Here is a 26,113-nt window from a genome sequence, read left to right as displayed (position 1 = left end):
CCTATCAAGTTAGATTTCAGTCTAAGATCAATCTTGTTAAGTAGTAACATTTGCAGAAAATGTGTTGCTGGAAAAGCGCAGCAGGTCAGGCAGCATCCAAGGAACAGGAAATTCGACGTTTCGGGCATAAGCCCTTCCTGAAGAAGGGCTTATGCCCAAAACGTCAAATTTCCTGTTCCTTGGATGCTGCCTGACTTGCTGCACTTTTCCAGCAACACATTTTCAGCTCTGATCTCCAGCATCTGCAGACCTCACTTTCTCCTCCAAGTAGTAACATTTGACAGGATCATAACATGTTCATAACAATCATAATTTCAGATATGTTGGATTTTACCTTAACTAAAAAGATTTTTAAAAATAACATTATTATTATCTATTCCTGCAAAAATGAATAATTCTTTTGAACTTCCAGGTGTTTGTTCGCAGGATTGCCTCAATGGTGGCTTTTGCAATGGGGATGATACATGTGACTGTAGTGAACGTCAAGCTAATAGCAGTCGTTGTCAGACTGGTCAGTATCAGAACATATAGTCAGAAGATCTTTTAGAACGCTTGTTATTCTTTGAAAAAATAAAGACTGCTTTAGTTAATAATTCATTGCCATAGTAATGAAGCCAATTTTGTGATGACTTCTATCTTCTTTCTAAGTTCAGCAGAAGAAAATAAAAATCTTGTGTTAATAACAGTGAAGCAACATTTGTTTCATTTAAAATTACATGATTTGTGTACAGTTGTTACTGAAACCGATACATTTAATTAGTTCATGTGAATTACCCTTTTTAATTTGACGCAGTCTCGACAACAAAAGTAAGGTTGGTTAAAGTAAATGTTTGGTCTAAAGACAAAAAAATGTTTCAGTCTCAATGAAAGAAAAATGTAATTCAATGTTACAACTTTCATTTCTTTAGTTCCAAATCTTGGCAAAGATAGAGGAGGAATATGCAGATCATGGGGCCAATACCACTTTGAAACCTTTGATGGCCTCTATTTTTATTTTCCTGGAAAATGCTCATATATTCTTGCTAAAGACTGTCATGCGACTCAGCCTCAGTACATGGTAGAGGTATGATGCAACTGAGTACACCAGAGCAATTACTGCATTAACATCGAGTTCATAAGTGTTTTGGTCTTATTGCTTTGTTATTGTTTCTATGTATTCAGGTACATAACAGTGATGAATGTGCATCTTCACACTATTCTTGTTCAAGATCTATAAGCTTGTTTTTTCCAAATGAAGAGGAAATAACTATTCTGGGTCATTCAGTTTCAAAAGGAGGAATCAGGTGAATGGCTTATAAAAAATCTAATTTCAATACATTTATATTGCAGAGAGAAGGAAAGTTATCATTGTATAAATATGTATTAAAGTGATTTGTAAACTTTCAGAACAATCAAAATGATCACTTTATGTCACAAATCTTTGTCTTACTACTTATGTATGATATTTACAAACATCACTATCATTGATTTCTGGGTATTCTCAGGGTAAAAAATGAGGTCTGCAGATGCTGGAGATCACAGCTGCAAATGTGTTGCTGGTCAAAGCACAGCAGGTTAGGCAGCATCTCAGGAATAGAGAATTCGACGTTTCGAGCATAAGCCCTTCATCAGGAATCTCTCTCTTATTCCTGATGAAGGGCTTATGCTCGAAACGTCGAATTCTCTATTCCTGAGATGCTGCCTAACCTGCTGTGCTTTGACCAGCAACACATTTGCAGGGGTATTCTCAGGGTAGGGTTGAGGGGACAAACAATCAAGTAGTGAAATATGTGGCAGGGACTACTTTTAGGAGGGCCCTCCCACTTATTCAGTAGCTACACAGCCCTACACTTTACAGAACGTCCTTGAGTTTTCATGGCCTAGTGTGTGTTTTGTTTGGTTCTTTTACACAGAAACAAATTACTGGAGCCTATAGAGGATATACACATTGACAATTAGATATTCTGGGACTAACATTTTCTCAGATTTCAAATGATGATGGTGATGGGTCAGATGAGAAGTGGCACTGTTTCTGGCTTCAGTATTTGTTTGAAGTTATTTAACAAAATAAAGTTGTATGCTTGTTTCAGTAAAAATGGAAAACTCTATCTGAACTGTCGTTTTACTGTTGCTCAATTAGAACTGACATTAAACAATGGCCCAGATTTTGTCAATGGCCAGATAATCATTTCTGGAGGGTTGATTAGAATTGCTCACATGGATTCTATAAAAATCCTTGTAGCAAACTCCAAAGGAATTGCCCAGGATTCCACTGGGCAATTCCTCTGCATTTGGAACCCACAGTCAATATCTGATTAAATTAGGGAATTCAGAGGGTTACATAGGAAATGCTAGACTATTAAAAAACATGTGTAACTCCTGAGTAGCTATTCTGCTGTGCCTCAACATACCATACACAACACACTCCTCAAATGCCTCTCCCCCAGATCTCTTAAACCCACCGGAATCTGAACTAACAACCCCCACTGCTCCTTTACTACCCTTCTCCCCTGCCTCTCTGTTGGACATCACACCCCTGTTTTGGATTGACCATACACCACCCCCATTGCAGACCTGACCTTCCCCACTCCATCCATATCACACATACTCTACTCCTCCCTCCCCAGAACCCAACAAAAAGCACCTCACACATACCTCCTCTGCAATCCCACCATCCTTGATATTTCCTATCCACCCCTACTCTAAACACTCCATCATTTATCTGGCCCACTATGTTCCCTTTAATTTCTTCAGCCATTGAACAGACATCCTAAGTCTGTGCACAACAGTGGCTGGAGAAATGCATGTGAATCTGTCAGTGCAACGATCAATGTACGGGGACCCTGGCACCGGCTGTGTGGCCTTGCAGCTTTGAGGGAACATTGCTTGGCACCATTACCAAGTTCTTTCTTTGATCCTGTTGTAAAGAAATGAGTTGATTCCACAAACACTACAACGAATTGAAGGGTAGGTATTTGGGAGTGGAGATTATGTCACTTGTGGGTTTTTTGCTGCAACTTTGAAGGTCTTTTAGCATGACCATCCTAAAAGGTCCACAAAGGTTTCAGATTGTGCTCTGGACTATATCCAAACAACATAATTGGAAATGTTGTTAGCTACTGTAGACCATACTGTACTCACTGTATACCCATGACTGCAACGCCAAATACCAGACTAATGCCATTTACAAGTTTGCTGATGACACCACCGTAGTCAGTTGAATCTCAGATGGCAATGAAACAGACTACAGATGGAAGGTGGAAGACTTGGAAAAATGGTGCACTAAGAACAACCTAGCTCTCAATGCTGGCAAAATCAAGGAACTCATTATTGACTTTAGGCAGGATGTTACTCATGCCCCCCTACACACTTAACAGCACAGAGGTGGAACGAGTAGAGAGAGTCATGTTCCTGGGAGTGGTCATCCACAACAAGCTTTCTTGGACTCTTCATGTGGACCCACTGGTTACAAAGGCCCAACGACATCTCTTCTTCCTCAGGAGGCTGATAAATTTGGCATGACAGCAAATACCCATGCCAACTTTCATACATGTGCCATCGAGAGCATTCCGTCTGGATGTATCATTATCCGGTATGGCAACTGTACCATTCAAGATTGTACAGTAGTGAACTCGGCCTGGACAATCACAAAGGCCAACCTCCCATCTATAAAATCCATCTACCAGGCCCACCGTCAAGGAAAGGCTGCCAGCATTCTCAAAGATCCATCCAACCCTGGCAATGTTTTCTACAATCTCTACCATCGGAGAGAAAGTACAGAAGCCTGAACAGTTTCAAAACAGTTTCTACGCTACTGTTATTATAATACTGAATGGACTCACAAACTCTTCACATTCACCTGTACCTTTTTTTTTGTTTTTGCCGCTGTTTACCTATTATTTACTATCTATGCTACTTAACTCTGTGATCAGCCTGTATTGCTTGCAAGGTAAAGCTTTTCACTGTCCCTTGGTACATGTGACAATAAATTCAATTCAATTCATAAGTAGATCTTGACAATAATCAGAGATTATTCACTGCTATCCAACAACACTTTATTAAATTGATATGTCACATTATCAGACTGATATTAAGACAGTTAAATGTTGTAATGCTCAATATACATCACTGAATTATTGAATGATTTAATATGGCAATTGAAAAGTGAGATGTTTTTATAACTGCACCTGTAGATGTTCAGAAACGAGATTATGTTCTTACTCTATTTGTCCACTTTTGTTACTCTAATTTACTTTTATAAATAATTATAAGTATTATTCCTGTTTAATATTTGTAATTTTTCTTTTAGATTACCATTGCCTCAGACTGTTAGGCATGCATTCTTTGAAAGGCTGGCTGATTACATTCTTGTGAAAACAACTTTCGGATTCTCCTTAGCTTGGGATGGATTCTCTGGTGTTTATGTGAAGCTGACAGAAGAGCATAAAGGCAAACCCTGTGGTCTGTGTGGTAATTTCAATGGCGATATGTCTGATGATCTCAATACAAGCTATAGTAAGTACACTTTGGAAGTTGCACTTACCCCTTTTTAAAATCTGCATTCAGATCCCCATTTGTGGAAGGCAAACATGTAACTTATTATTACTCTTACATTGAATGCTTGGAAAAGTGTGAGATTGGATTGATTAGAATAGTAATTTATCTCCTTCCCAGTCCCCTTCGCATGAAAAATGATTTGTCAGAACTACAATCAGTAAGTACAATGTTCCTGTGTGGAATTGGAACCTCCACCAATGGATTGGTTAAACTTCAGACTTGCCATGTGGGGAAATAATATGTGTGGATTGATTAAAAAATTGTGGCAGGTCAGACAACCAGATTTAAATAAGGAAACAGTAACGAATAGCTCTCAGTATCTCATTTTTGTAGTTTTACCATTTTCTAGTCATCCCCTTACCCGTGGACATCTGCCCCCAATCAACTTTTGAAAGTTCTTGCCCAATACCATCAAAATTGGCCTTCCTCCAATTTACAACTTTAACTTTTAGATCCTGTTTATCCTTTTCCATCACTATTTTAAAGCTAATAGAATTATGGTCCCAAAATGCTCCCCCACTGACACCTCAGCCACCTGCCCTGCCTTATTTCCCAGGAGTAGGTCAAGTTTTGCACCTTCTCTAGTAGGTATATTCACATACTGAATCAGAAAATTGTCTTGTACACACTTAACAATTCCTCTCTTTCTTCTAAACATTTAACACTATGGCAATCCCAGTCTATGTTTGAAAAATTAAAATCCCCTACCATAACCATCCTATTATTCTTACAGATAACTGAGATCTCCTTACAAATTTGTTTCTCAATTTCCTATTGGCTATCAGGGTGTCTATAGTACAATCCCAATAAGGTAATCATTCCTTTCTTATTTCTCAGTTCCGTCCAAATTACTTTGCTGGATGTATTTCCAGGAATAACTTCCCTAAGCACAGCTGTAATGTTATCCCTTATCAAAAACACCACTCACCATCTCCGTTTGCCCCTCTTTCTATCCGTCCCGTAGCATTTGTATCCTTGAATATTAAGCTGCCAGTCCTGTCCATCCCTGGGTCACGTCTCTGTAATCGCTATGATATCCCAGTCCCATGTTCCTAACTATGCCCTGAGTTCATCTGCCTTCCCTGTTAGGCCTCTTACATTGAAATAAATGCAGTTTAATTTATCAGTCCTACTTCATTCTCTGCTTTGTTCCTGCCTGATCTGACTGCTTGACTTGCTCCTTTTCACATATGTCTCAGACTGATCTCTTTCCTCACTATCTGCCTGGATCTCACCCTGCCACCTTACTAGTTTAAATCTTCCTGAACAGCTTTAGCAAATCTCCCTGCCAGTATCTCAGTCTCCTTCCAATTCAGGTGCAATCTATTCTTCTACTCCAGAAGAAATTCTGAAGATCCAAAAACGTGAACCTTTCTCTCCTGCACCAGCTCCTCAGCCATCCATTCCTCTGCTCTGTCCTCACTAGCTTGTAGCATCGGGAACAATCCAAATATTATTCCACTCAAGGACCTCCTTTTCAAATTCCTGCCCAATTTTCTATATCCTCCCTTCAGAATCTCAATTTTCCTTATTGTATCCTGCTGCTGGTCCCACTCCCCTTTGAGAATATTCTGCACTCTCTTCAAGATATCCTTGATCCTGGCACCAGGGACACAACACACCATTCTTATTTCTGTCTGCCTGTGCCTCTGACTAGAGAACCCTGATCATAATTGATTGCTTGGAACCTGATGTACGCCTTGTTACATTAGAGTCAGTCTCAGTACCAGAAACTTAGCTGTACATGCTACATTCCCCTGAGAGTTCATCACCTTGTTTGAGATGGGGATAACCATAGGAGACTCCTGCATTACCTGCCACCCTCTCCTTCCTTTCCTGGTGGTAACTCATCTACCTGACTGTATCTGCAGTGTTTCTCCCTTCCTATAACTGCAATGCATTACACCTGCTAACTCCTGTAAATTCCTTACTGCCTGTAACTGCCACTCCAACCAATCCATATGATCTGACAGGAGTCGCAACCAAACACACTTACTGCAGACGTAGTCATCAGTAACATGGAAATTCTCCCTAATCTCCCACATCTGACAAGAAGAGCACATTCCTCTACTAAAAGCCATTTTTGCACTTTAACAATCCGCAGACCCAAAAAATACCATAGTCTTATTGCTTGAAAAGAGACTAGAGACAGTATATTGCTGTTAGGGTGAAAGGAAAGGCTGATAGGCATACGGAATGACTAGAGAAATTGAGGTTTTGTGTTAAGAAAAAATGTATAGACAGGAGAGATTGAGTGAATCCTTAGTAGAATATGAAGGCAGTAGGAGTATACTAAGAGGGGAATCAGGAGGGAAAAAAGGGAACTTGAGGTAGCCTTGACAAATAAAGTTAAGGAGAATCCAAAGGATTTTATAAAAACATTAAGGACAAAAGGGTAACTAGGAAGAAAATAGGACCTCTCAAAGATCAGCAAGGCAGCCTATGTGTGCACCGTAGGAGACAGGGGAAGATACCAACCGAGTATTTTACAGGATGTGGGGAAATAGATGGTGACATCTTGAAAAATGTCCATATTACAGAAGAAGAGTTGCTAGGTGTCTTAAAACACATAAAGGTGGATAAATCCCCAGGATCTGATCAGATGTACCCTAGAACTCTGTGGAAGCAAGGGATGTGATCACTGGTCCCCTTGCTGAGATATTTGTGTCCTTGATAATCACAGGTGAGGTGCCCGAAGACTGGAATTTGGCTAATATGATGCCACTATTTAAGAAAAGTGCTAAGGAAAAGCTAGGGAATGAGAGACCAGTGAGCCTGACATCCGTGGTGGCAAGTTGTTGGAGGGACAGGATTTACATGTGTTTGGAAAGGCAAGGATTGATTTAGGGATAATCGACATGGCTTTGTGCATAGGAAATCATGTCTCACTATTTTGACTGAGTCTTTTGAAGAGGTAACGAAGAGCATTGATGAGGGCAGAGCAGTGGATTTAATCTACATAGACATTAGCAGGGCGATCAATAAGGTTCCTTATGGTAGACTGGTTAAAAAGATTAGGTCATATGGAATACAGAGAGAACTAAGCATTCAGATAGAAGACAGAAGGTGGCGCTGGAGGGTTGCTTTTCAGACTGGACGCCTGTGACCAGTGGTGTGCTATAAGGATCGTTGCTGGGTCCACTGCTTCTCGTCATTTATATAACTGATTTAGATGTGAACATTGGAGGTATCATTAGTATGTTTGCGGATAACACCAAAATTGGAGGGCTGGTGGACAGTGAAGAAGGTTACCTCAGAGTACAATGGGATTTTGATCAGATGGGCCAATGGGCTGAGGAGCGGCAGATGGAGTTTAATTTAGAGTTTAATTTGCATTTTGGAAAGGCAAATCAGGGCAGGAGTTATACACTTAATAGTAAGGTGCTGGGGAGTGTTGCCGAACAATGAGACCTTGGAATGCAGGTTCATAGTTCCTTGAAAGTGGAGTCTCAGGTAGATAGGATAATGAAGAAGGCATTTAGTATGCTTGCCTTTATTGGTCAGTCCATTGAGTGCAGGAGTTAGGAGGTCATATTGTGGCTGTACAGGCCATTGGTTAGGCCACTTTAGGAATTTGTGTGCAATTCTGGTCTCCCTCCTATATGAAGGATGTTGTAATACTTGAAAGTGTTCAGAAAACATTTAGAAGGTTGTTGCTGGGGTGGGGGGTTTCATCTATAGCCAGAGGCTGAATACGCTGGGGCTGTTTTACCCTGGAGTGTCATAGGCTGAGGGGTGACCTTATAAAGGCTTATAAAATCATGAGGGGCATGGATAGGGTAAATAGACAAGGTCTTTTCCCTGAGGTTGGGGTAGTCCAGAACTAGAGGGCATAGGTTTAGGGTGAGAGAGGAAAGATTTAAAAGGGACCTAAGGGGCAACGCTTTCACACAGAGGGTGGTGTATGAATGGAATGAGCTGCTAGAGGAAGTGGTGGAGGCTAGTACAACTGCAACATTTAAAAGACAACTGGATGGGTATATGAATAGAGGGTTTAGAGGATTTTGACCAAGTGCTGGCAAATGGAACTAGATTAAATTAGGATATCTGGTCAGCATGGATGAATTGGACCAAAGGGTCTATCTCCTTGCTGTATATCTTTATGACTCTGTGACTAACCAGATAATAAGGGAAAAATTATAGTACAAGGAAAAGCTAGCTAGAAATATAAAAGCAGCCATTGGGAGTGTCTACAGATATTTACAAAGGATAATTGAGAGCCCATTCCTGTGGGTTGGAGTCACATGTAGACCAGTCCGGCTAAAGACGACACAGCAGTCAACCAGATTTCTTTGATGACAATGATTATATATATAGTTGCCATTAGAACAGTTCAGAATTCCAGACTTTTATTGTACTCAAACGTAACTATCTGGACATGGTGGAATTCAACCCCAGAACATTAATCTGGTTTTGTCAATTACAAGTTCAGCAACATTGCCACCACCTGCCTGATAAGAATTACATAAAGTTAGTTTATGGGCACAGCAAATGTTAGGAAGCCTAATGGTTTGTTGTCACTTATTGCAAGGGGAATGAAATACAAAGAAGTGATGGTTTGTTCGATTTGTACAGGGGATGAGTGCGGCTTCATCTAGAACACTGTGTCTAGTTTTGATGTCCTTACTCAGAAAGGATATAATTGCATTAGAAACAGTCCAGAGAAATTTTGCTTGACTTATTCCTGTGATGAGAGGATTATTTTATGAAGAAATGTTGCACAGATTGAGGCAGAACAGTGGGTCAGTGGTTAGCACTTTTGCCTCACAGCACCAGCGACCTGGGTTCGATTCCAACCTTGGGCGACTCTCTGTGTGGAGTTTGCACATTCTCCCCGTGGTTCCCCTCCGGATGCTCCACTTTCCTCCCACAATCCAAAGATGTGCAGTTGGGTGAACTGACCATGCTAACTTGCCCATAGTATTCAGGGATATGTAGGTGAGATAATAGACAATAGACAATAGGTGCAGGAGTAGGCCATTCTGCCCTTCGAGCCTGCACCACCATTCATTATGATCATGGCTGATCATCCTCAATCAGTATCCTGTTCTTGCCTTATCTCCATAACCCTTGATTCCACTATCCCTGAGAGCTCTATCCAACTCTTTCTTAAATGAATTCAGAGACTGGGCCTCCACTGCTTTCTGGAGCAGAGCATTCCACACACCCACAACTCTCTGGGTGAAGAAGTTTCTCCTCATCTATGTCCTAAATGGCCTACCCCATGTTTTTAAGCTGTGTCCTCTGGTTTGGGACTTACCCATCAGCGGAAACATGTTTCCTGCCTCCAGAGTGTCCAATCCTTTAATAATCTTATACGTCTCAATCAGATCCCCTCTCAGTCTTCTAAACCCAAGGGTATACAAGCCCAGTTGCTCCAACCTTTCAACATAAAATAGTCCTGCCATTCCAGGAATTGACCTCGTGAACCTACGCTGCGCTCCTTCAATAGCCAGAATGACTTTCCTCAAATTTGGAGACCAGAACTGCACACAATATTTCAGGTGCGGTCTCACCAGGGCCCTGTACAGCTGCAGAAGAACCTCTTTGCTTCTATACTCAATCCCTCTTGTTATGAAGGCCAGCATGCTATTAGCTTTCTTCACTAGCTGCTGTACCTGCATGCTTGCCTTCATTGACTGGTGTACAAGAACACCCAGATCTCTTTGTACTGCCCTTTACCTAATTTGACTCCATTTAGGTAGTAATCTGCCTTCCTGTCCTTGCCACCAAAGTGGATAATCATACATTTATCCACATTAAACTGCATCTGCCATGCATCTGTCCACTCACCTAACCTGACCAGGTCACCCTGTAATCTCCTAACATCCTCCTCACATTTCACCCTGCCACCCAGCTTTGTATCATCGGCAAATTTGCTAATGTTACAATTAATATCATCTTCTATATCATTAATATATATTGTAAAAAGCTGCGGTCCCTGCGGTACCCCACTGGTCACTGCCTGCCATTCCGAATGGGAGCCGTTTATCACTACTCTTTGTTTCCTGTCAGCCAACCAATTTTCAATCCAAGTCAGTACTTTGCCCCAATACCATGCTCCCTAATTTTGCTCACCTAACCTCCTATGTGGGACTTTGTCAAAGGCTGTCTGAAAGTCCAGGTACACTACATCTACTGGATCTCCCTTGTCCATCTTCAGAGTTACATCCTCAAAAAATTCCAGAAGATTAGTCAAGCATGATTTCCCCTTTATAAATCCATGCTGACTCCGTCCTATCCTGTTACTGCTATCCAGATGTGTCGTAATTTCATCCTTTATAATAGACTCCAGCATCTTTCCCACCACTGAGGTCAGACTAACTGGTCTATAATTCCCTGCTTTCTCTCTCGCTCCTTTCTTAAAAAGTGGTACAACATTAGCCACCCTCCAATCCGCAGGAACTGATCCTGAATCTAATGAACTCTGGAAAATAATCACCAACGCATCCACGATTTCCTGAGCCACCTCCTTCAGTACCCTGGGATGTAGACCATCAGGCCCCAGGGACTTATCAGCCTTCAGACCTAACAGTCTCTTCAACACCAATTCCTGGCAAATATAAATTCCCTTCAGTTCAGGTCCTTCAGCCACTGTTACCTCTGGGAGATTTCTTATGTCTTCCCCAGTGAACACAGATCTGAAATACCAATTCAACTCTTCTGCCATTTCTTTGTTCCTGTCTTCAAGGGCCCAATTTTAGTCTTAACCATTTTTTTTCCCTTTCACATACCTAAAAAAGCTTTTACTATCCTCCTTTATATTTTTGGCCAGTTTACCTTTGTACCTCATTTTTTTCTTTGCGTATTTCCTTCTTAGTAGTCCTCTGTTGCTCTTTAAAAGCTTCCCAGTCTTCTGTTTTCCCACTCATCTTTGCTATGTTATACTTTTTCTCTTTTGACTTTATATGTTTCTTAACTTCCCTCGTCAGCCACGGCCACCCCAGCCTTCTCATAGGATCTTTCTTCCTTTTTGGAATGAACTGATCCTGCATCTTCTGCATTATACCCAGAAATATCTGCCATTGTTCCTCCACTGTCATCCCTGCTAAGGTTTTGCACCATTGAACTTTGGCCAGCTCCTCCCTCATAGCTCCATTGTTCCCTTTATTCAACTGAAATATTGTCACTATCGATTGTACCCTCTCCCTTTCAAATTGCAGATTGAACATTTTTGTATTATGGTCACTAACTCCTAATGGCTCCTTCACTTCGAGGTCCCTGATCAATTCTGGTTCATTGCACAACACCAGATCCAGAATTGCCTTCTCCCTGGTAGGCTCCAGCACTAGCTATTCTAACAGTCCATCTCGGAGGTACTCCACAAAGTCTTTTTCTTGAGGTCCAATGCCATCCTGATTCTCCCAGTCTACCTGCATGTTGAAATCCCCCATAACAACTGTAGTAATATCTTTGCGACAGGCCAATTTCCACTCCTTATTCAACTTACACCCTACATCCATACTACTATTTCGGATCCTGTAGATAACTCCTAAGAGGGTCTTTCTACCCTTAGATTTTCTCAGCTCTATCCATACTGACTCTACGTGCCCTGATTCTAGGTCTCCCCGCGCAAGGGACTAAATATCATCCTTTACCAACAGGGCCACCCCACCCCCTCTGCCCATCAGTCTGTCCTTACGGTAGCACGTATAGCCTTGAATATTCATTTCCTAGGCCCTGTCCACTTGAAGCCATGTCTCAGTTATCCCCACAATATCGTAGCTGACAATTTCTAAAAGAGCCTCAAGCTCCACCTTATTTCTAATACTTCGTGTATTCATATATAGCATTTTTAATTTGTTACTGCCCTCACCCTTCCTATCAACCCCTATTTCACTCAACCTTATGGCATGATCCCTTTTTGAGTTTTCTGCTTCATTGATACTGTTGTCTTTCTTGACTTCCCTTGTTCTAACTTTCCCTTCAATTTCTTTCTTAAACTTCCAGTTTGTCCCCTCCCCCCCACGCTATTTAGTTTAAACGCAGCTGTGTTGCAGTAGCAAACCTGTCTGCCAGAATGCTGATCCCCAACCTATTAAAGTGCAAACTGTCTCTTTTGTATAATTTATGCTTACCACAAAATATACTCCAGTGATCCAAGAATTTAAATCCTTGCTTCCTGCACCAATTCCCCAGCCACACATTCAAGTCCATTATCTCCCTATTCCTGGCATTAGTCATGGGGAAACGTAGACTAATAGGGGAATGGGTCTGGGTGAGTTACTCTTCGGTGGGTCAGTGGACTTGCTGGGCTGAAGGGCCTGTTTCTACACTGTAGGAATTCTAATTCTAATTGGTCGTGCATCCAGTGGAATTGAGGGAATGGAAAAATAATCCCTGAGGGGTTTGACAGGGTGGATGCAGAAAGTATATTTACCCTTGTGTAAAAGATTAGAACTGGGGAACAATGTTTAAAAATAAGGGGTTGCATATATAAGATAGAGATGAGATTTTTATTCCCTCAGAAGGTTGTTGGTAGAATTATTCTCTACAGAGTAGTGTAAACAGTTTGATTGAGATGAAGGAAGATGGATTCTTTATTAACAAGGAAGTCAAAGGGATTAGATAGGAAGGTAAAGCTATATCCAGATGAGCCATGATCTTATCAAATAAGAAGGTAAGAGCAGAAGAAGGCAAAAGCTCATGGGATCCAGGATAATGTGGCACGATGGATCCAAAATTAGATTAGTGATAGGAGACAGGGAATTGTGGTACAGAAGGCTGTTTGTGCACCTGGAATCCGGTGTGCAGTGGTGTAGCACAGGGATCTGTGCTGGGTCCCTTATTGTTTGGGATCTACACAAGCATGTCAATGGGAGTGTAAGGGGGATGTTAAATAAGCTTGTGGATGACACAAAGACTAGTCAGATGGTTGACTGTGAAGACAAAGGTATCAGGTTACAGGAGAATATAAACTGATTGGGCAGATGGAATTTAATTCTGATTAATGTGAAGTGGTGCACTTTGGACAAAGGATCAAAACAAGGCCATACAAGACTCTAGGAAGCTCAGATGAACAATAGGGATCTGAGGTGCTTGCACGCAGACCTCTGAAGGCAACAGATCAGATTACTAGGGTAATAATGAAGGCATATGGGATGCTTGCCTTCATCAGTCTTTACAATGAATATAAGAGCAGAATGGTCATTTGGAATGGTACAGAACTTTGGTTACACTGCAGCTGGAGTATCTGTGCAGTTCTGATCACCATGTTATCGGAAGGATATGATTGGAGGGGGTACAGAGCAGATTCACCAGGATGTTGCCTGGGAATGAGCATTTTAGCTAGGAAGAGAGGTTGGATAAAATTTGACATTATTTTCAGAACAGAGGTTGACGGGGGAGTACAATGTTATGAGGGACATGACAAGGTGAATAGAAGGCAGCTGTCCCCCTTAGTTGCAGAGTGAATAACAAGGGGGCATGATTGTAAAATTAAAAACAGGAGGTTTAGAGGGGTTTTCAAGAAACCTAGAAAGTGGTAGGGGTCTGGAATGCATTGTTTGGGAAAGTAGGTGAGATGAGAAACCTCACAAAATTTAAAAGATACATGGATGAGTGCTTGGAGTGTCGTAACACCAGAGCACTTTATGATCCTACTTTGGATTCCAATCTTGAAAGCAAATCCAGCAGACTAGCTTTGCTCCTTTTATATTCTGATAAATATAAATATATAAACCTTGGAAAACAAATGTAGAAGTCACTTATAGTATTTTAAAAAATTAGTTAGGAAATTAGTTTCAGATAAATATCAAGTTTTGTTTCTATAAGGTTGATTTTCTTGAAGAAGATAAATAACTTTTATGTGCTTGGATATTCACAGCGCTTTACATGTTCAGCTACAATAACAACACTGGCAGCATATTAACTGAATGCAGAAAGTTTCAAACTGTGGTCCACAGATCTTAATCTTGTCATTCGATTGCTGCTCATGGTTATTTTTGTTTTCTGTTTGTTGACTCATTGGCACAGTGGTTCTAGTGCTACATATTAATGCAATTATTTTTAGTTATACCTACACATCAGAAAGTTATTTCATACTTTATTTCCAAGTATGCATACCTATTGGAGTTTGAAAATGAAGAATGGTCTTCTTGAAACATAGAAAATCCTAAGGGGATATAAAGTGTGAATCCTGCAAGGATGTATCTTGTTCTGGAGAGCTTAGTAGTAGGAGGCAGATTTTAAAAATTGGAGGTAGTCCATTTAAGACAGAGTCAAGGAGAATTCTTTTTCTCTCAGACGATTGTTAGTCTGTGGAAGTAGATTAAGCATTTTTAACTTGGAAGTAGATAGGTTCTTGACTGACAGGGGAATCAAAGGATATAGTGAATAGTCAAGAAAGTAGAAACCACAATCAAATCATCTGTGATTTAATCAAATGGTGATGCAGCCTGAAGGAGATGAATGGTTTATTTCTGCTCCACATGTGTATGTATGTTTGTATGTTTATTTACAGAAGGTCCCTCACACAGGGAGGTTTGTAAGCCGGTGAATTAAGCTAATGCTATTGTATTGACTTTTTCAGGCATGCTGACTGAAGATGTTGCAATCTTTGGAAATAGCTGGATGTCACAGTCTCCTTCTGATGCCCCTTGTGCATCTGTTTTGCTTGACTTCCACAGTCCATGTCGAGGCAAAGGAGCAATGATTAATGTTAGTGTCTGCTAAATTACTGTATTGGTGACAATTTGATAGATTTACAAAATTGTGATTTTAATATAATTAGATAAATGTAAAGTGTCTGTTTGTGTGGCCATTATCATTTTGATACAGCTCAAAACATTTCCACAAGTTTTTGTATTATAGTGACTGCGAATAAACATGGCAATTACTATGTGTCAATGGTGTACTTCAAATATTTATGAGGTAAAAAAGATGGTTAACTAAAGTCTTATTACTGTGGTATTGCCTGGCCAAGAACTATATTTTTGGATGTATAATATACTTACGAATAGATGAATATAATCTAATTTTAACTTCTGATCCTTTGTATTGCTGACAATGGATATGTTTTGTTTTCATTTCATCAGGGCATTTCGCAAGAATGCACATTCATGGGAGATACCAACATTTACATTCCATGAGAGTACTGGTTATTTGGCAGTGGGTTCTGATTGGTAGAGGCATTGACATAATGCTGATTGACAATTATCAGGCAGGTTTTGTTGAATTTTAAACAAACTGATAAGCTCTGGTCGGACAGGCCATGAGAAATGAACCAGCATATGTTATCACCTATTTTACTGAGTTGAAACAGGTATTGCATGTATAGATATTCTTCCTGTTTGCCAAGAACAGCGCTCTGTATATTAATGCATACAGCTACCAGTATGTACAAGTGTGCACACTGTAAGGTGGACTGACAATCCTAAATTGGTTGTCAATGTAATTTCTTGCATATTCAGGATTATCTATCAAATACTGTCCAATTGAGGAGTCACATCTAATGCTAAACACTATGTTGTGAGTTTTACAGGATTGGCTGATTGATTACAGTCAACACTTTGCTTATTGTGAAAAGCTGAAGAGACATGTTATTCGATGCAGTCTGCCAGACTTTTGGATGTATTGCTTGCATACCTGGCATGACATCAGCATGCAGCCTGAGTAATTCATTCACAGTGCAAACTTGATATTGAAATAGGACATGTCAAAGACAATGGTTGCCCAGATAAAATAATTTCTCAATATATATTGCACAAATTTATGGAAGGTCCTAAAATGTGCTCAGTCTGCCTCAGATTACTCTGGAAGGGCATCACAACATTGAGTAAGAAGCGAGGCTAGCTGTTTCACACTACTCTCATGCAGTAGCAACATGAATGGTGTTAGTCAATAACAAGATGCTGCCTCCAGCCCAAAAAAAATCCTGTTCTATTTATACAAATGAATAATGTGATATATGAATTTCAGTGCTGGTGTGATACCAGGTATGTACTCTATACACCCCAAGTGCTGCAGATCATATCAAACAGCATATCCCTTCAACTGTCCACAATGAGCAAGGTACTGACTATACTCAACTAGCCTGTGTTTCTAAAACTTGCAGCACAGTGTCTAGCATTAGGTTTGATTTAGAAATTGGACAAATGTTTTGGATAATCTTGAATGGGTAAGGAAGTACTCTGACAGCAATTTAGCATTGTCAGTTGGGCCTGCAGTATGGTGCACTTTCACATCTTGAAATACAGTAATGCATAGGGCCCTGTATCTGATTCAACTCAGTAAAAGTAAATGACATCCATTCACTGATGCATTCTCAGGGCAAAATCCTTATTCTTGAAAGTAAACCTCTACTCGTTTTAAAATTTAACAGAACCTGGCTTCTGTCAGCCATCGTTAATGAATAGATTTTTCATGGCAATGTATCTACCTACCAGAGTGCACTTGCCAGACAATCAGCATATGAATGTTTGCTTTTCCCATGAAGTTGTATTCTGCAAACAGTCTCGATGAGTGCAAGAAAGTAACTTTGACAAAATGTGTTTATTCAGCAATATTCAAGTTCTCTATTTCTAAACTACTACTCATTTGTTTTGTCAATGGAACAAACCCTTTGAAGTGACACATAGGGAAAATAGTCTCTTGACTATAAATATGATCTGGAAATGCCAGTTTTGGACTGGGGTGACAAAGTCAGAAGTTACATGATACCAGGTTATAGTCGAATATGTTTATTTAAAATCACAAGCTTTCAGAACATTGCTCCTTCGTCAAGTGAAGTGACGAAGGAGCAGTGCTCCAAAAGCTTGTGATTGTACATATACTTGTTGGACTATAACCTGGTGTCTTGTGATTTCTGACTACTGTAGATATTTTACAGATTCAGACTCAAGAACCACAGTGTTTGGCAAACAACTAAAATTGTTGAACTTTTAGTTCAGGACACCCCAAAAGAGACATTCCACACCAAATTAAGGACACACAGCCTGTAAAAGCATCTAAACAATGAATCAACTGATGATGAACTGGGCAGGTTATTTTTGGAACAAAAACAGAAGTTGCTGGAAAACCTCAGCAGGTCTGATAGCATCTGTGAGGAGAAATCAAAGTTAACATTTTGGGTGCAGTGAGCCTTCCTCAGACCTCTTCTTTCTGAGGAAGGGTGACTGGACCCAAAGTGTTAACTTTGATTTCTCTTCACAGATACTGCCAGACTTGCTGAGGTTTTCCAACAACTTCTGTTTTTGTTTCTGATTTGCAACACTCACAGTTCCTTCAGGTTATTTTAAGCTTGGTTATGATTGGACTTTGTGATGTTGTTGAAACCAATCCCTCTTCAGTAACTTTCAGTGAGGCAGAGGGCTCTACATTGATGTCTTTATTTAGATGAACAGGCTGTGGATATAGCCTAAGACCCCTTGGTGCTTGGACCTCTTGGTTTGACATGCGCTGGTTGAATGACATCTAGCCTGGTTCCAAGAATTGACACAGACTATGGTAATATTTGAGTTTATTTTCCAGATTATTTTCCCTCATAAATTATAAAATATCTTGACAAGAGTTTGAACGATTTTGAAAGATATTCATAAAATTATGTGGTTTTTTTAAGTTAATTGGTTAATCCAATTTGGTTTCATGAGAAGTTCTTTTGTCTGTACTTTTAAAAATTTACAAGTGAATGTAAATTGAAAATGCGACACAGTTTTGGGCACCAATTATATATATAAAAAAAATACAGGAAGTAGGATGTAGATGTACTGGGATGATATCAAGCACAGGAAGCTATGAGAAAATACAGATACTGTGGTTATACCTATGATAACAGGGAAGGCTAAGAAATATAGAAAATGTACGAGGCTACTGAATCTTTTGAACTTATTCTGTCACTGAAATAGATCATAGCTGATCTTTTTCATCTCTCTTTGTTTGATATGTTTTAATATATTCTTCTAAAACTGTACAATTGGACCTTGAAAATTCTAATTAATCCAACAATCTCAGACGTTTGAGAAAGTGTGTTCTTGTCTTTCAATTTGTGTGAAAATGTCTGTTTGATTTCACTCCTAAATACTTTTATTTCAACTTGTGCAATCATCGGAAAGAAGGATGCTGCTTGATAAGCACAGAAATGAACATAGTGGTGGTGGTCTACATATTGTGCAGATAGAAAATAGCTTATAAAATAAAATTCTGTTAGTTTTAAACAGATAAATTAAGTAAAGCAACAAGATTAGAAAGAAGTTTAGTCATGGATGCTGACTTATTTTACATTTTATCACCTAGAGTTGCATTTTGACATTCCAGTAAGTTTGTCAACCTATTCTTTAAGCTAAGTACTATGGAAATTATTGCATGATGTATTAATTTTGTAGATTTGCTTTAGAAATTAATACTGAACTTTCATTCAGTGTTTATTTTTAAAATTTATTTTAGGATATCATTGCAAAGTGTGAAGTTCTAATGGGGTTTCCCTTCTTTACCTGTCGTGAATACGTTCAGCCTAATCCCTATATTGCCAGTTGTATCAATGATCTGTGCATGTAAGTATTAAATTCACAACTCATTAGATTACTCTTTTCTCAGTAAACTATTAAAAATTCTACCTGTTGCATAAGAAAAAAATGTCTTATTAGTGAATATTAAAAACTAATTTGTTTGACTGACATAAAAAAAGTTATGGCAAATAAATGTATTATTCTGTGAAACAGGATGGACGACAGTGAAACACATTGTCGTGCAATTACAGAGTACGCCAGGGCATGCTCTCATGCAGGCTACCCTTTAATGGATTGGAGAGATGATTTTCCTACTTGTAGTAAGTTTCGTACTTGCTGTTATTAAACTTACTGTTTTGAAATATTAAGGTACACTAATACATTACCAGAAACCATTAAACAAAATACATAATTCTGAATTATTTTGCAGAAATATTTACTTATGTTAATTTGTAAAGACTTGAATGTTAAGAGGAGAGCAGATTTTGCATATATTTTTAATATTATCTAAGTTATTGTAAATTTCTCAAGCATAACAATGGATCTGTTTAGCAATTAGATGGTTTTGGTCAATCTGTATACTTGTTTGGTCCATATTTGTGAAGTCTTTGTTTTGGATGTCTAAAACCAGCATTAGAATTTTTGAAATGTATAAATTAGGACTGACTGCATTTTGAAAGTTCCTATCAGCAAAGTAGTGATGAGCTGGATAGACATACCTCTAAAATCCTCAGCAGCAGCTGTGAATGATTGTCACCATGCAGCCCACTCCAGTCCCCCTACTGACTTACGCAAGGTAGATGGCTCCACATTAATATGTTCTCTTGGGTGAGCTGCCAATGAATTTGGCTTGAGGACAAACTTCTATCAGTTTTCTGGCTGCTCAGTTTGAACATGGACTGGCCAAATAATCCCAGAATGGATCTGAGAACAGACTGACACTAATATTTGGGTCTAATGATCATAGATAATGTTTTTCTTATAAATTATAAAATATATTGGTATAAAGTGATTTATTTTGCAGGGCACTCCTTTTTTATTCATTCATGGAGTGACGACGTCATTGGGACTGGCTAGGCCAGCATTTATTGCCCATCTCTAATTGCCCAAAGGGCAGTTAAGAGTCAACCACTGATGGGTCTGGCATTACATGTAGGCCAGACCAGAAAAAGATGGCAGTTTCTCCATTTGATTATGATTTGTTTTGAAAGGTTAATGTGTTTCTTAACACCTTTAATGGTTACATCTCAATTTTCATCATTCAAAGTGTTCTGCCATTTCAACAATATTATGAATCATCTCGACTCCAGATTTGGAGATCATCTTCTCCACTTGGACCTGCATAGAATGAACTTAATGCTCTCATAGCATAAACTATTATTTTACGTTCATAAAGATAGAACGTATATCATAAAGGGAGTGTCCCTTCATATCGAAAGGAGAAACGCTGGAAAATCTGTGGATCATTTTAATGCCTCACATAGCTGGTAGGATGTTTTTGCAATACAGTAATATGGATTGATGCAGGTTGAGCCACATTATCATATTTAGCAAGTTTATATTTTATGTATTAAAACTGTATTGCATCAAAGGTTTTGAGATGATTTTGTGCTATATTTCAGCTGATCAGTGTGAAGATAGCTTTGTTCACCGTGACTGTATTAGTTGCTGCCCACCCACTTGCACATTTGAAAAGGAATGCTTGGGGAGTAGCCTGCACTGCCTAGATGGTTGTTACTGTCCAGATGGTAAGGCAATTTCATCACTTTGGTAAATATCCAGTGAAAGAAAAGTGTCTGGATTTCTGGTTTGTGTGCACCATTCCCTAACTCAGATGCAAAGCTGTAGACATAGGAGAACATATGTCAAATGAGATGTGAGATGCAGGTTAGTGTGGATTCTTGGGGTGAAGGGCCTGTTTCCATACTGTAGGGAATCTAATCTAAACACACACACACACACACACACACACACACACACACACACACACACACACACATTCTCTCTATCTCCCTCACATGCACACATACATAAGTCTAAAGGGTGAATTTGTATTTGCAGATACATTCTATATTTTTAAAAAAACATACAACCTGCAGGCAGTTAGTCCATGTGACATTTCATAAATTCCTATTTTGCAAATAGAACCAGTCTGACTCGAGATCGGAATACAGACAGACTCTAACCTCATACCTTTAATGCATTGTCTGAGTTGAGATGTCACCTTTTTTAATAAAACCTTAAGTTATGTTGGGAATGTGTCTTGGAAAAAGTCTGGGATTTACATATTAATGAATCAATGCCTGCAACCCATTCTAAAAGATGAAAGACTTAACAGCAATTTAGGTGTGTTCAATATATCGTATTGGTTGCATGACACTATGATCTTTTGCTATAAATTCTGTGCCTTATGATCCTGGCCCACTAGCCACATCATGAAGGAGCAGTGCTTCCAAATAAACTTGTTGGACTATAAACTGGTGTTGCGTGATTTTTGACTTGTCCACCCCAGTCCAACATGGCATTTCATATCATGATTATAATTATTTGTCCTCATATTAAGTCTCTTCACATTCAAATATCTTTAACTCAGTTGTAAAAACATTGTTGGTGAAGATTTACATTAGGATAGAGTTTGCACTCAGTAAGATTACCTACAGTGTGGAAACAGGCCATTTGGCCCTAAAAGGCCACACCGATCCTCCTACATTTATCCCATCTAATGCACCTAACCCTATAGACAATTTAGATATCTTGCCTATCTTTAGATTGTGGGACAAAACTAGAGCATACCTATGAGGACAACGTGCAAACTCCACTCAGACAGTCACCCAAAGCTGGAATTGAACCTGGGTTCCTGGTGCTGTAAGGCCGCAGTGCTAACCACTGAGCCACCATGCTTGTTTTCTCTATGCAATTCTGCCAAAATTGGTGTGACCAATGCAAATGTTACAGAATTTCAAGTTATTTGAGTTTTTGTTATCTAGACAAATGTACTGTCAAAAGTAGGCACTGCCCCAAATCAGTTCATGACCTGAGATGGAAGAATTACCATTGGGAAATTTTGCTAATGGTGATAATTTTCAGGTCCTCAAGGAGGCGCCAAAGGTCAACTGGAACTTCTGTCTACAAAGTCACAAAGATGAAAGTTTTCAAAGTTTTTGATTTTATTTGACTCAAAGTGGTTAAGAAATTGACTACCATTCCCCAAAATAACTAGAGAATTGTTCTTCACATTTTTAAAACCTACTTATTTGACACTATGATTGAAAATGCTTATTTTTGTGATGACCATATTTTTAGGAAGAAAGTGAGGACTGCAGGTGCCGGAGATCAGAGTCAAAAAGTATGGTGGTGGCAAAGCACAACTGTTCAGGCAGCATCTAAAGAGCAGGAGAATCGACATTTTGAGCACAAGTTCTTCATCAGGAATGTGATGAAGGGCTAATGCTTGAAACATTGACTCTCCTGCTCTTCAGATGCTGCCTGACTGGCTGTGCTTTTCCAGCACCACATATATTTTTAGTTATATCAATCAAGCTCCAACTGTGCCACGGTGGCACAGTGGTTAGCACTGCTGCCTCACAGCGCCTGAGACCCGGGTTCAATTCCCGACTCAGGCGACTGACTGTGTGGAGTTTGCACGTTCTCCCCGTGTCTGCGTGGGTTTCCTCCGGGTGCTCCGGTTTCCTCCCACAGTCCAAAGATGTGCGGGTCAGGTGAATTGGCCATGCTAAATTGCCCGTAGTGTTAGGTAAGGGGTAAATGTAGGGGTATGGGTGGGTTTCGCTTCGGCGGGTCGGTGTGGACTTGTTGGGCCGAAGGGCCTGTTTCCACACTGTAAGTCTAAAGTCTAATCTAGTTATTACTGTTAAATATATCAGGGTATATTTAAAGGCATATTTAAATGAAGTTGCTTAAAAACACAGTCCAATTGTGTTGATTCATAGCATATCTTCCATATGACAACATACAAATAAACCTGAGGAATCACCAGAGTAAACAATTACCCTTTGCCAGTTGTGGTCACTGGAGAATCAAAACACCAGATCATTTTCCCTTCCAAATACTAATGGACCTGCAGTGAATTATAAGTAGTTTAGGTTTGTTGAATTTTCTACCATTTCCAGTTGGAAATAATTGTCACTGCCCAAATAAAAGTACTCAACATCTACTGATCAGGAGAAAACATTGTTGGAACTAGCTAACCTTTCAACTATGGCCTTGTTACAAGGAGTACAGTACCAGCATTGAAAGTCAGAATATATTTCATTACAGTATTAAATTTAATGTAATGTAGAACACAATTGTAAAATCATTTATGCAAATAATGACAGCTGTTATATCTGTGGAGGAATAAAAGTGTGGTTGAAAATGCGGGCATGCAGATTTTCCAAAAGTGTCACTCTGCTGACTGACAAAGAAGATGAAACATGAATTATTTTGTGTACACATTTCTCATTTTGTTAGGACTTATCATGGAGAATGGAACCTGCATATCTGTGTCGACCTGCCCATGCATATACCATGGTACAGTCTATCCAATTGGATCTCATTTGCAAGAGGGCTGCAATATGTGGTACGTTTCTGTATAGAAGACTATCTTACTGACCCCAAAAGCAGATTCTGAAATAGTTAAGATGAGAAACAGCAACAACAACTTCATCTTAACTGTGCATTAGTTGGATGATTTATTAAATCCTTAATTATTTTTACAGTCATTAAACACTTTTTGTTCTTCCTAATTTAAATAATTAATGAAATTGTTCAACATATTTATATTTTGTAAGTTAAGCATGTTATTTAACTGTTAACAATAACTGGCTTGTTTGATGTTTGCAGCGTTTGCAGTGGCGGTGTTTGGAACTGTACAGACAATGATTGTCCAGGTAACTGTTTGTGTTGTCAGATTTTGTGTACCTGCTAAGCACAATAATAGTTTAGTTTCAAGAAATGATTGCCTAATTTGAATAGATTGATAACAATTGACATATTTAAAATATGCATTCAAATTTCACCATGAAGAAAATCGATCTTTCTTAAATACTTCTAATAAATAGTAAAACTCTCACTGAAACTTGATAGGTTGGGGTTGACATATCATTCTGAAACATGTTGATGGCTAATCTAGACACTTCAGTACAATGTGAAGGAATTGTTGTATTATCAGAAGATCTAGCTGTTAGATTGAAAATTATATGAAAGCTCATTTTTACATACAGACAAACATAAAGAATTCAATAGCACTATTTGAAGAAGAGCAGTGGACTTCTTCCAATTTTCTGCCAATGTTTAATCAAATTGAACAAATGGTAGTTTATTTAATTTGTTTTTTATGGCCTTGCCATGTGCAAATTAGATGCTGTATTTGGCTACCTGACAACAGTGATTACCTCAAAAATTAATCACTGGCTGTGAGGCAATTTGGAATCTCCTGAGGACACGAAACTTTGAATGCAAGTTCTTTCTTTTTATGTTCGGGAAAACTTCACATTTCCCTAAAATGTGTAACAGATACTCCTTCTTTTTAGCTGAATGCTCAGTCACAGGAGACATGCATTTTACTACATTTGATGGTCGGATTTTTACATTTCTTGGCACATGCCAATACATCTTTGCAAAGAGCCACAGGAGTAACAAGTTCACAGTGACTTTACAGAATGTGCCTTGTGGTCAGGTAACAGAATAAAAATTTTTCCTCTAATTGAAAAACGTAGAATGCAAGATTAAAATTCCTATTGACTCTTAAATTACCTGTGTGGTTTTGACTGTAGAAAATGAGTGAGTAAAACTTTGAAGCTAGTTTTGGTCGCCTTGTTATAGGAAAGATATTATTAAATTGGAGAGGGTGCAGAAAACATTTACAAGGATGCTATTGAACTAGAGGGTTGAGTTATAAGGAGAGGCTGGATAAGCTAGAACTTTTTTCACTGCACATAGGAGGTTGAAGGCTGACTTTATAGAGGTTTATAAAATCATGAGGAGCATGAATAAGGTGAATAGCAAAGTTCTTTTCCCTAGGGTAGGAGAATTCAAAACTACAGGCAAAGTTTTTAAGGTGAGAGGAGAAAGATTTAAAAGGGACCTGAGGGGCGATGTTATTACACAGAGTGGTTCACATGTGGAATTAGCTACCAAAGGAAGTGGTAGATGCAGGTATAGTTATAAAATTTAAAAAAAAAATTGGACAGGAACATGAATAGAGGGATATGGGCTAATTGCAGGCAAATGGAAATAGTTTAGTTTGCGAAACTTGGTTGGCATGGATGAGTTGGACTGAAGGGTCTGTTTCTGTGCTGTATGACTCTATTTTATCGGTACTGTACATTTTACAGAAGTTTCGCTGGTTTGACAGAAACACTATAATCTGGTCATTTGGTAATTATCAAAATTGCTGGCTCCTTCATGCATCTCATTTTATTTTTAATTGAATAATTTCATTCTAAGGGAAATTAGTCTTGACTAATGAAACATGATATTTTTAAGTATTTCTTTGGTTTCATGCACTTGTGTTTGAAACATTTTAGGGAATTTTGTGCAGGATGTTAAAATGTTCAAGCAATTTAAGAGTTTCAATTTCAATCAGAGTCATGAAAGAGGTAAATTCTTATTCAATGAAATTCAAGCTACATTTCATTCCTTATCTATCTTAATGCTGAGAAGTTTTGTTTTTCAGATTGAGAATGATAATGTTGATAATTAAAAAAACAAAATAGGTTAGGAAGTCCATCTAATATTTTCTACTTTATCTATCTTCATTGTCCAGTCCATGGAGTTACATTCCCATCCCATTTACAAAATTGTTAAATCTAAAATGCTTGGATATCTTTCCATTTCTAAATTGTGGCCCCTGATTTCACAGTAAGTGGTGCTGTCAAAGAAATAGTGTTTGATGTATTCACTCCATTCAGAGTATTGAATAGAATCTGGACTGTTAAACAATTGGTCAGAAACTGCTGTATAAATCAATAAGTGACAGCAATTAGTTTGCAAATCTCTAAGGAACTTATTGCAAGGAAGCTGTATCATGAATTGCAAAATGTTGCTGGACAATTTACATTGTTCTGGAGTTATCTTTGCCAAGGTAGCCTTTACTGCCTCATTCATTTCAGGAAGCTGTTAGCTTTAAACAT

The 26,113-nt window shown here is 38.9% G+C and overlaps 1 protein-coding gene across 1 annotated transcript in view; it reads left to right on the top strand.

The window, feature by feature from the left end:
- Window positions 1-387: 387 nt before the first annotated feature.
- otogl (otogelin-like) overlaps window positions 388-26,113 on the top strand; it is a 206,216-nt gene continuing 180,490 nt past the window's right edge. The window contains exons 1-11 of the mRNA XM_060840058.1: window positions 388-511; window positions 909-1,063; window positions 1,162-1,283; window positions 4,289-4,494; window positions 15,068-15,201; window positions 18,919-19,025; window positions 19,194-19,300; window positions 20,603-20,728; window positions 23,451-23,559; window positions 23,823-23,869; window positions 24,512-24,657. Of these exons, the coding sequence (XP_060696041.1) occupies window positions 388-511; window positions 909-1,063; window positions 1,162-1,283; window positions 4,289-4,494; window positions 15,068-15,201; window positions 18,919-19,025; window positions 19,194-19,300; window positions 20,603-20,728; window positions 23,451-23,559; window positions 23,823-23,869; window positions 24,512-24,657 (1,383 nt within the window). The remainder of the gene's footprint in view (window positions 512-908; window positions 1,064-1,161; window positions 1,284-4,288; window positions 4,495-15,067; window positions 15,202-18,918; window positions 19,026-19,193; window positions 19,301-20,602; window positions 20,729-23,450; window positions 23,560-23,822; window positions 23,870-24,511; window positions 24,658-26,113) is intronic.

This window comes from Hemiscyllium ocellatum, chromosome 19 (genome assembly GCF_020745735.1).
Source record: "Hemiscyllium ocellatum isolate sHemOce1 chromosome 19, sHemOce1.pat.X.cur, whole genome shotgun sequence".
In the NCBI taxonomy this organism is placed as follows: Eukaryota; Metazoa; Chordata; class Chondrichthyes; order Orectolobiformes; family Hemiscylliidae; genus Hemiscyllium; species Hemiscyllium ocellatum.
Note: the sequence above shows the minus strand (reverse complement) of the source record. Positions and strands in the feature narration are given on the sequence as shown.